At 50.2% G+C, this 10,431-nt stretch overlaps 1 protein-coding gene across 1 annotated transcript; it reads left to right on the top strand.

Annotated features, from left to right (window-relative positions):
- Positions 1 to 1,284: 1,284 nt before the first annotated feature.
- On the top strand, positions 1,285 to 3,963 carry F5891DRAFT_981576 (uncharacterized protein; the record flags this gene model as incomplete). Its single annotated transcript, XM_041377127.1, has 9 exons — positions 1,285 to 1,408; positions 1,476 to 1,497; positions 1,564 to 1,705; positions 1,786 to 1,962; positions 2,015 to 2,171; positions 2,297 to 2,403; positions 2,456 to 3,164; positions 3,239 to 3,675; positions 3,772 to 3,963. 9 exons carry the CDS (start codon positions 1,285 to 1,287, stop codon positions 3,961 to 3,963), a joined length of 2,067 nt encoding a protein of 688 aa, XP_041224499.1.
- Positions 3,964 to 10,431: the final 6,468 nt, after the last annotated feature.

Raw genomic sequence — 10,431 nt, 5'->3', positions numbered from 1 at the left:
CGCGCGAGTCTCTACAGCGGGTCCGACATCTTCATTTAGTCCTATTTTCAACTCTTTCCGAGACGCAGCCCTATAAACTTTCACCATGTCACCTTCAGAGACCAAATGCTATCCGTGTCACTGTAATATCTGTCGCCCCTTCCGAAATCAGATATGCAAGTACTGGGCACTCATGAGCCTTTCCGAGATTTAATGCTTCACTCTTTGGGCCGATCAGTAAGACACTCTATAGACTCAAACATCACTCACCAGACCTTCCTGACTTGCTGGGCATATCCTGTAGGCCCTTTCAGTACTCTGGACCAAGCACTAATTGACTGGGCCCATCCGTCACTCATTCTGACAATCCGTAGATGCACTCTCACCGGCCACTTGTGTAAGCCAGTTGAGGATAACCAGTATCCGTCACTACATGTGCACGGACAGCCAACAATCCCTAGCCGAGCCCTTCCCTAACTCATGAGATGAAACACCAACACCGGGCCGGAGAAATATCCTACTGGGCCTATCAGGAAATTCCTGCACTTGCACATGTATGAAGAACATCCTGCTGGGCCCAACCATCAGCCTTTCCGAGATCATGTATGTCTCTCATGGGCCAGAAGCAATAACTCGCTTGCCCTCCGAGACCAAATGCACATCCCATATTCTTATTGATTGGCCCTTCTGAGACCAAATACATTCTCTTGGGCCACAAATTACCAGCAGTGCCCAACCATTGGTCCTTCTAAGATCATGTAGGCCTATCATGGGCCAGAAGCAATAACTCGCCAGCCCTTCCGAGGTCACATGTACCGTCCAATTCAGTATTCTTGTTAGTCGGCCCTTCCGAGATCATTTGATGCCTATCTGGGGCCAGACATAATCACTCGCTGGCCCTTCCGAGGTCACATGTACTGTGCAAGCCGTATATTCTTATTGGTCGGCCCTTCCGAGACCAAACACATATTCTCTTGGGCCAAAATCACCAGCCAGGCCCAACCGTCAGCCCCTCCAATATCATGTAAGCCTACCATGGGTCAGAAACAATAACTCGCGAGACCAAACACATTTTCTTGGGCCGAAAATAACCAGCTGGGCCCAAGCTGGGCCCATCGGTAAGCCCATCCAAGACTACCCAGCATTTGTACTGGGCTGAACAATAAACAGCTGGGCCTTCCCGTATGCACTGCCGAGATCAATACATTTGGGCTGCACGATAAATGGAATCATACATTGCATCTCCGGCCGGGATCATATGCATATCTGGTGGGCCTATCCAGCATTCCTTCTGGAAGATCCTGTATGGCCGTCCAGGTATCTGACACACCATTTATGGGTGAGAAGTGGGTTGAGGCCTACTTTGCCTATGGAAATTTCGTCATAGACCAGTTTACCCCTTTCCGGGTATCCGATGCACCATTTATGGGTGAGAAGTGGATTAAGGCCTACTGTTGCTAGAAAATTTTGTCATAGACCATTTTACCCATTTCCAGGTATCCTACGCACCATTTATGGGTGAGAAGTGGATTAAGGCTTGTTGCGGTGCATGCAAGATAAATAAACTACCTCTGATTGTGACAGCACATGCACCGCAACAGGCCTTAATCCACTTCTCACCCATAAATGGTGCATCGGATACCCGGAAAGGGACGAAATTTCCCAGGCACATTGTATTCTCACAGAAAATCAATTTCCCGGTCACGGGGTGTTGCTGCTTGGCTTTGTAAGTGCATTGTTGCTGCAGCAGTGAGCACTCACTGCAGTCACCGCTCGAGACACTATCACTCTTGTTGTCAATGTCAGATGTCTGGACCGCTCCGCCTGAAACTCAACTGTATTGTCTTGGGCGATAATCCTCGCCGTATTTTCCCGGTCGACATTGAGCGGATGGAGATTGTCGGTGACCTCAAAGAGGTCATCAAAGACAAGAAAAGGCCGGAGTTTGACCATGTTGCCACTGACCGTCTTGAGTTATGGAAGGTGAGTGATCTGATGCCTAGGATCAGATGTTGATAATCTGATATTTTGGAAGGTCGACCTGCCTATCGACGAGATGATTGAGCACAATCTCAACAATCTTACACTTGACCCAATGAAATCCCTATCACCTGTGGATGAAATGGTAGAGATTTTTCCCGATGCTCCTCTGCGCAAGTATCTGCATATTATTATCCAATGCCTGCCTGCCAGTGAGTTGTCCTTCGATATTGCTACCCTTTCCTCACTGAGTGGTCCAACTTAGTGTCTTCCGGACCGCTCTGCCTGAAACTCAACTGTATTGTCTTCGGCGATGATCCTCGCCATATTTTCCCAGTCGACGTTGAGCGGACGAAGACTGTTGGTGACCTCAAAAATGTTATCAAGGTCGCCAAGAAGCCAGAGTTTGACCATGTTGCCGCCGACCATCTTGAGCTATGGAAGGTGAGCGATCTGATGCCTATGGTTGAATGTTAATAATCTGATATTTTGGAAGGTCAAGATCAATTTGAATGATATACAGTTACGGAATGCAATCATGGATGGAGGCATCGAGCTGCGCCCATTAACCGAGCTGTCCGATGTGTTTGTGGATGGAATAGAGCGTAGATGTATTCATATCGTAGTGCAACATCCTGCCATTGCACGACACATTCCAGCTGTTGATAGGCGAATCGCTTATCTCAAGAAGGGCGCGGGTACTCCGTCGGCCGGTGCAAAACCATCTGCATTCTCTACGAAGCAGGACCAGCAAGAGTACCTTTGCAATCGTCCTTGCAGAGCCGCGGACCCTGTTCCCATTACTCTTCTCGAGCCTATCTTTGCCGAGTTCATGGATGATTGTCAAAAGTATGAACCAACTGTCCATGATAACGACTTTGTTTTGCAACTTTCGGAAAAGATGGCCTCCTTCTATCCCAATGAGCTCACGCGGATGAATACATTCCGGCAAGTGCTCCGGGACTATGGTATTATACTCAATGCTTCTATGGTTGGCTTGACCAGATGTATGACAGACGGACATCTTTTGTCTACCAACGGACAGTTTGTGCTGATGATAATTGAGGGGAAGAACGAGATCAGAAGTGGCGCTGCTGAACCATTTATGGTGGCGATGCTGTACTACCGCAAGTTTATGGAAGACTCGAAGATTGAGATGGTGAGGCTCCGGTCTTTCATTCCATGCATCCATATCATTGTCTTCGGTTAGTTCATTTCACCAGATTAATTGCTGAAGCTTTTTATTGATCACAAATAGGGGCATGCATCGGCTTTTCAGGCTCTGTTTTTACTGAAAAAGTCCAGTCTGATGTCCTGGTCCCTATCATTCCTCTGTTTTGGCATTCAACAGACCTCCATATGCAAGTGATGGCAGCTCGTACTTTTGGGGCTCTCAAAATTGCCGTCGAGAAACTTACAAAACTATACTCCCATCCAATCCTGTCCTTCGAACCCGAAGATCCATATCTTAAATGTCCTTACCCTCGGAGTTATACCAATTCCACTGGTTTCATTCAGGAATTCCGGTATGATGAGACTCAAATCCTCAGGGATCGACTTATTTTCTTTGGGGAAACCATCAGCGATGCTGCTGGGAGCAAGATATGCATCAAGTTTGTCAGGCACTATTCCCCTCAGGCTCATGAATTCTGTGCCAGCAACGGGAACACCCCCAAACTTATTGCCTACAATTCTTTACCCGGCGGCTGGAATCTGGTGATTATGGATGCCCTTGATATTGACAATGATTGCCTTCCGCAATGACCTGGCTCATATCGACTGCTCAGTGAGATAGGTGTTTTGGACCATCAGCCGCTGAAGGAGACCATCACCTCTCTCATCCGGGAGTTACACAATCACAATGATGGCTACATGCATGGCGACCTTCGAGATACCAATTTCATTGTGCGAGATGACAATCACTTCATGCTGCTCGATTTCGATTGGGCCGGACCGATCCAGAAGACACATTATCCTATGTATGTCAATCGGAAGGATATTTGACGGCCTGACGGTGTGTGGGATGGGCAGAAGATTGTGGCGGAGCATGATTTGGATATGCTGAATTATCTATTTCATCCTGAGCAAGATGTTCGGGAGCCAGCTGCAAAGTGCTGCCGTATATTAAGTGAAGGGTCGCTGATGGTCATTTGAGTCATTTATCATTTGTTGCATTTGCTTAATACCAGTCTGTTTTTTCATCATAAAGCTCACATACAATGACTTTGAGAGAATGGCGACATAGATTAGTATCTGTTGTATTGTAGCTAGCCAATTCGATGATTGCTGATGACACACGCCTTCTCACAAGTCTCAGTGAGGATTCTACTGTACATAAATGGAATACAGGGCCTCATCCTCAGCAAATACAGCGATAAAATGATCTCAGAGTGGACGGTACCTTGGAGCCATACAGGATCTTCCAGAAGCAATGGTAGATCGGCCTTTCCCGATGTAGATCCCAAGAGTTTAGCCTATGGTAGCCGTGGTGGTTCTCTACAATAGTCTTACACTCGGTTCACACATATGACTCTCCACAGTTGTCAGAATGCCCATAACCGATGGGTTGATATAGAACCTGGCTGCTGTCAGACATTTTCCCATACAATGATCCCCCTTCCATACATCCCGTGAATTGCAACATATCCTATCAGCAATGGACCCCATTATGCCGCCAGCTCTTCCATCCAGCAAATCCCTCGACAATCTGATTGCTGCAAGGGCGACGGAACCAGAGCTTGTATCACCAGCACCAGACCCAACAGCTGCGGGTGTGCAAATTCTGCCACACCTCCCCGTCAAGCATTCAAGCGCAAGATCTATTTACGGCGAGACCCGGAACCACCTGCTGAACGGGTTCGCTTGGACTACCGGCGCATGTTTTGCCAATATAGTCTCAAGATCCATTGCAACCTATTTTCTTCAGTTCCGATGACCTGTAGGTATTACAGCCCGTCCATTTCCCAATATGCGTAAGAAGTCTGGTCCCATGGGTTTGGGCCGTCAGTCGGGCCCGGGTGCCACAGCCTTCTGAGCATAAGACAGGATGCACCTGTCAGTCAGTCACAGATACAACGACGCGCCCATCATTGTTGGGGACATAGTTCTGGGGCCATCAGCCGGTCTCAGATATGAAGGCCCAACCATCGTCGATGGGGACCTAGGTATCGGTTCCGTCTACATCTGGGACATCCGCCGGTACCGGGTACGATAGCCTGCCCACCGTTGGCTGAGATGAGGTTCAGTTCTAGGCCCATCTGCCGACATCTGCCTGTACCACACATGACAGGCTGTCATTCCCCGCGCATCATCGCGGATGGTACACGTATGGTGCATCCCTCCGACATGTATATCAACGTTGGATCTGGATCAGCATTCGTATCGAACTTTGTCCCGTATTTCATTACTCGTTTCTGTTGCACCAGTTGCATCTGTAATACTAGTCTCTGACACAAAGTGCACTGACTTGGCCAACATTCCCTAGCCGAGCCCTTCCGAGATCCAACACTTGCACTGGGCTTATCCGGAAGCCACTCCAAGATTATTTGCACATGTACTATGCCGAAGAATATCCTGCTGGGCGCAACTGTTGGCCCCTCCAAAATCAGATGCCTATCATGGGCCAGACCACATAACTAGCTGGCCCTTCGAGAATACAATGCAGTCCCATGCCATATATTCAGCTTAGTCAGCCCTTCTGAGATCAAATGCATATTCTCTTGGGCCCATCCGTAGGCCCATCCAAGACTACCTGGCATATGTACTGGGCCAAACAATAGATGGGACTATACATTGCCCCTCCGGGCAGGATCATATGCATATCTGGTGGGCCGAAAAAACTTGCTGGGCCCATCTGTGACCCCTACCAAATCAGTACCACATCCATATACTAATGGCTCACCCATCACTACTGGAAATTCCTTCATGGTAGGCCCACCTGACTTGCCTGCATATTGGGGCCCACCCCGATCTGCGTGAATGCGCATGTGCTGGGCCAGTTCGGGCCTTCCGGATATTGGTGCACTGGGCCTAAACCTTACCAGCCGGACTGATCCACATATTGAATGCAAGGACCAATTGGGCCCTTCCGGATGCTTGTGTACTGAGCCGATCCGCACCTGAATTTGTTATGTGCCCAGGTCTTGCATATTTGACCTATCCGCTGTAGAGACTCGCGCGTCTCAATGACGAATATCCGGCCTTTAACCATACATTCCTATATGTTACAGCTCTACTCCTAAGGACCAGTCTCGCGCGAACTCGCACGCACTTAGGCGCGCCTTACCTACGCACGCGCTATGCGCGCGCCTCCTCATAGGTCTTCGCGCTATCGTCCGTCCATCCGTCCCATGTCCTTACTGATTCGCTGGTGCGTTATTTCTATCTTATCCATTGAACTAATAAAATCTTCGGTCCGACATCCGCGCTACTTATGGAAAGTTTATTTAAACTTAGTTATAATTAGAGTTGATATGGTTACTCGGTTCGGGAGCGCGCTCGGAAGCGCGCCTTCTCCATTCTTAAATACAGAAGGGTTTCCTTTGGTTCTGGTATTTACTTTTCCCTTATCTTTGTGTACTGGAAAGTGAATAGATCACCTCCCCACTTGTTATCTGATCATATCCTCCTGTCAATCCTCCACCTTTGCACTCACTCCTCAGTAAGATCTTGCCTCTAATGCTTTAGGCGCGCCTTCGCTTCGCGCGCGCGCATTCTCGGACCTCCCGCTCACGCGCGCATCTCGCGCGCGTTATCTTCTCGCGCCTATTAGCGCCCGCCTAGCTCACAGAGTTTCCCTCCACTTTATTTCGAGGAACTTCTCTCAGTGGTTGTCCTTTGGGTCGAGTCGTTGTCTCGTATCCCGGTCTTGCTGTTGAGCACCCCTTTTGTTTTAAGTGTTTTCACGTATAGTCAAGATTCCTCATCTACAACTGGAGCCCACCGCGAGGGACACTTCTGAGATAGAAGGTCGGCGCCTCAGACCCAACAGTCGCCGCATAGCCAGAGAAGAAGCCATCGCCGCATTCGACAGAGCGGTAGAATCCATTATACCAGGACCCTTATTCATTCAACACACGCGCGGTCGTTCGCGCAATATATCAGAACCTCCGCGACCAGATCCAGCACTCTTCGCGCGCGTGCCTAGACAACTGATATCGCCAGTCACGCCCTCGCCTGAAGAATCCGTCAAGGAAGAGTCATCCGACGGCTTCGAAGCAATAGATAACCCAAGGAGCCAACTTCCCGGAGCATTCCTCCACACGCCCAATCAACCTCCTTTTAATACTTCTAACCTGTCAGCGCTAAGCGCGCTAACCGAGCTTGACGACTCTAGCGACACTCCACTTAACGCGCCAGTAGTTCCTGCGCGCGAGAACGCGCTTCCTACAACGGGAATACCTAAGATCAAGCAAGAAGCTTTAGACACCCCGCGCACGCCATTTTCAATCCCAGGCGGTACTGTTATATCAAACCTTCCTTTCGCGTACGCGCGCCAAGCACCTGTCAGTCACAAGATCCCCGCGCCTGCAATTTCCCAACCGCCCGTCATGTCCACAGTAAGAACCAGAATGCCTGTCCGTGGAACAACGGACGCGCTCAAATTTGATGGCACAACCGACAACCTCGCCGACTTTATCGACCTATACGAGCAGCTCGCTGACGACGTAGGTCTACAAGGTCTCGATCGCATTAAGGGTATCATCCGCTACCTTGAGCGCGATGACCGAGAATTATGGGGCGGAATGCCGGAGGCGCAAGTAAGCGATTACAATGCATTCATGAAAGAAGTCAAGGTAATGTATCCCGGATGGGATGGCAAAAGGCGCTATGCGCTTTCGGACCTACAAGCCATCGCGCACGAATACACGAACAAGACAATGCCCTTGTACCAGGAGTTAAGCAACTACCTTCGCGCGTTCAAGAAAGTCATGCAACCGCTATTGGCAGAAGATCGCATTGGTAAAGCCGAGCACGATCGCATATTCATGGAAGGGATTCCCAAGGATACTCAGGCGCTAATACGCACGCGCCTCATGATCAAATTTCCTGATCACTACCCGCAGGATCCATACCCGTTCATGGACGTCTTTACAGCTGGACCTTTCGTTCTGCCCGCGAATGCGCCTGCAGCAAGCGCGACGCCTAGCGCGCCTATGGCAGCGTCGTTCACTAACCTAGTCACAGCTACCACGTCAGCGCAATCGCCCGCGCAAGGCACAGTAACCAAGCGCGAATATAAGCGCGACGCGCCTACGTTCAATGACTGCGCCTTTTGCAGCAGTCTCGAACATTACTACCCTCGTTGCGCAGAGAAACAAAGGTATATTGACGCGGGTAAATGTAAGGTTAGCGAAGAGACGCGCAAGCTTGTCTTGCCAAATGGCGACTGGATTCCAGGTTGAGGATTACTCAAGGATCGTCTAGATCGACATCACGCAAGTCGCGCGACACCGGATACGACCACCAGTACAGGCGCGACAGCGGGACTATTGTATCGCGCGTCCGACGAGATCGACGCGGTAATTGAAGTAGGCTCATCTGCGTTCGTGCACACAGTCACGCAAACGGAACTCGATGAGGACAACGAGACGGTGGATCTCATGACAGAAGCGATAGCCTATGTAGCTGCAAGGCGCGACCAGAAGCGCAATGCCAAAGGTAAAAGTGTGCGCTTCGATGGTGTAGAAATACACAGCGAAACGCGCGCGCGTCCGAGACCTGCATCTAGGCAAGCCACGGTAGAGGAGGAGATAATCTCTCCCGAAATACAGGCTTCGTCTGACAAAGGTAAAGGAAAAGAGGTAGCGAAAGTAGCGCCATTAAGCGCGCCAATAAGCGCGCCAACAAGCGCCAAGGCGCCTCCTAAGGGCGCCTCGCCCGCATCGTCAACACCATCATCGTCCGCGCCAGTATCGTCATCGTCGACATCCCCATCTCAATCTTCAGTATTGCCACCATCGTCGTCATCAACACCAACCCAAGCACCAGCACAGTCATCATCATATCGTTATGCATTCGCGCTCGAAGACAAGGAGGCCGACAAACGGTTGTCGAGCGCCTTCTCGATTCCAATCTCAATATCCCAGTAAGGGAATTATTAGCTGTATCTCCCGACGTTCGCCAACATTTCCGCGAACTTACGACCAAGAAGCGCGTCACAGTAGGTGCAGTATCTGTGCACGAATTATCAGGGCACCCTGCAACCGACCAATGGCTAAAGCAATACGAGGATGTGCGCATGCGAAGCGACGACGGTAAAATCGTCGCGGATCACTTCGCGCCCCTGCGCTGTATTCGCGCCAAGACATTGGAAGGGCGCACTCTCACCTGCGTCTTAGATCATGGCGCGGAAGTAGTAGTCATGCCAAGGGAAGTATGGAAAGAGCTCGGCATACCGCTCAGGTCGGACCATAGCCTCAATATGGAATCGGTGAACACGTCACGCGATGCGACGCTAGGAGTCATAGAGAACATCCCGCTTGATTTTGGCGCAGGACCCTTATACTTCCAAGTCCAGGTTATCGAGCGCGCGACCTTTGAAGTTTTACTAGGGCGCCCATTCTTTAAGCTTACCTCGTGTCGCACATTTGATCTGCCCGACGGAGAGCAGGATCTCATACTAACTGATCCTAACGCGCGCAAAGAACTGCGCATTCCAACCCTACCTTGGGTCAAGCGACAGCTCGCAAGAGACGCGAAGTGCGCGAGTCACGCGCATTCGCACGCGCTCAAGGAGGAGGAACAGGGTTTTTAAGTATCGATGATCTGCAGCATTCGCGGGGAGAAGCCCTTAAGCATTCGCCTTCCCAAGTATTTTCCTTATCGCATCAAGTTTCGCATTCTCACATCACGCCTAACGCGCCGCGCACAGCGCGTCCCATTCTTCACTCTTAAGGAGCAACAACGCATTACCTTTAGTCTCTACGCATCAATTTCCTTCCTCTTCTATCCCGCAGTATTCGGCGCGTTACGCGCATCTAACATCCACGCAGACCGTTATAGATAAGGCGACTATCGACGCCTTCAATTCTTTTTATTATTATGATCCCGTACTTCACGCGCTGGTTTATAAACCAGTCGCGAAGAAAGTGCGTACGGTACCTACCACTATGCCCGCAGAGTATAGGGTAGTGCGCCAATTGCCAGATGACCCGTTAGCAGGATTACCTGACTTACCTACCCACCCCCCAGAATTCACGCCAGGCGCGCGCAGATAAACTAGACCTTGACCCAGCAAATTGGCTATGGCCAGAAGAACTCAAGTTAGTGCGCTGGCTTGTGCACGTACACGAACTCGCATTCGCATGGGACGCCTCAGAGCGCGGGCGCCTCAACGAGACCTACTTCCCGCCATACAAGATTCCTACGGTTCCGCACACGCCTTGGTCTCAGCGCAATATTCCAATTCCACCAGCCACTTTAGATGAAGTAGTGCGCATCATCAAGGAGAAGATCTCGTCCGGAGTATAT

Source organism: Suillus fuscotomentosus, assembly GCF_016647785.1.
Source record: "Suillus fuscotomentosus strain FC203 chromosome Unknown F5891scaffold_36, whole genome shotgun sequence".
NCBI lineage: Eukaryota > Fungi > Basidiomycota > Agaricomycetes > Boletales > Suillaceae > Suillus > Suillus fuscotomentosus.
The sequence above is the reverse complement of the archived record's forward strand: the minus strand, read 5'-3'. Positions and strand labels throughout refer to the sequence as shown.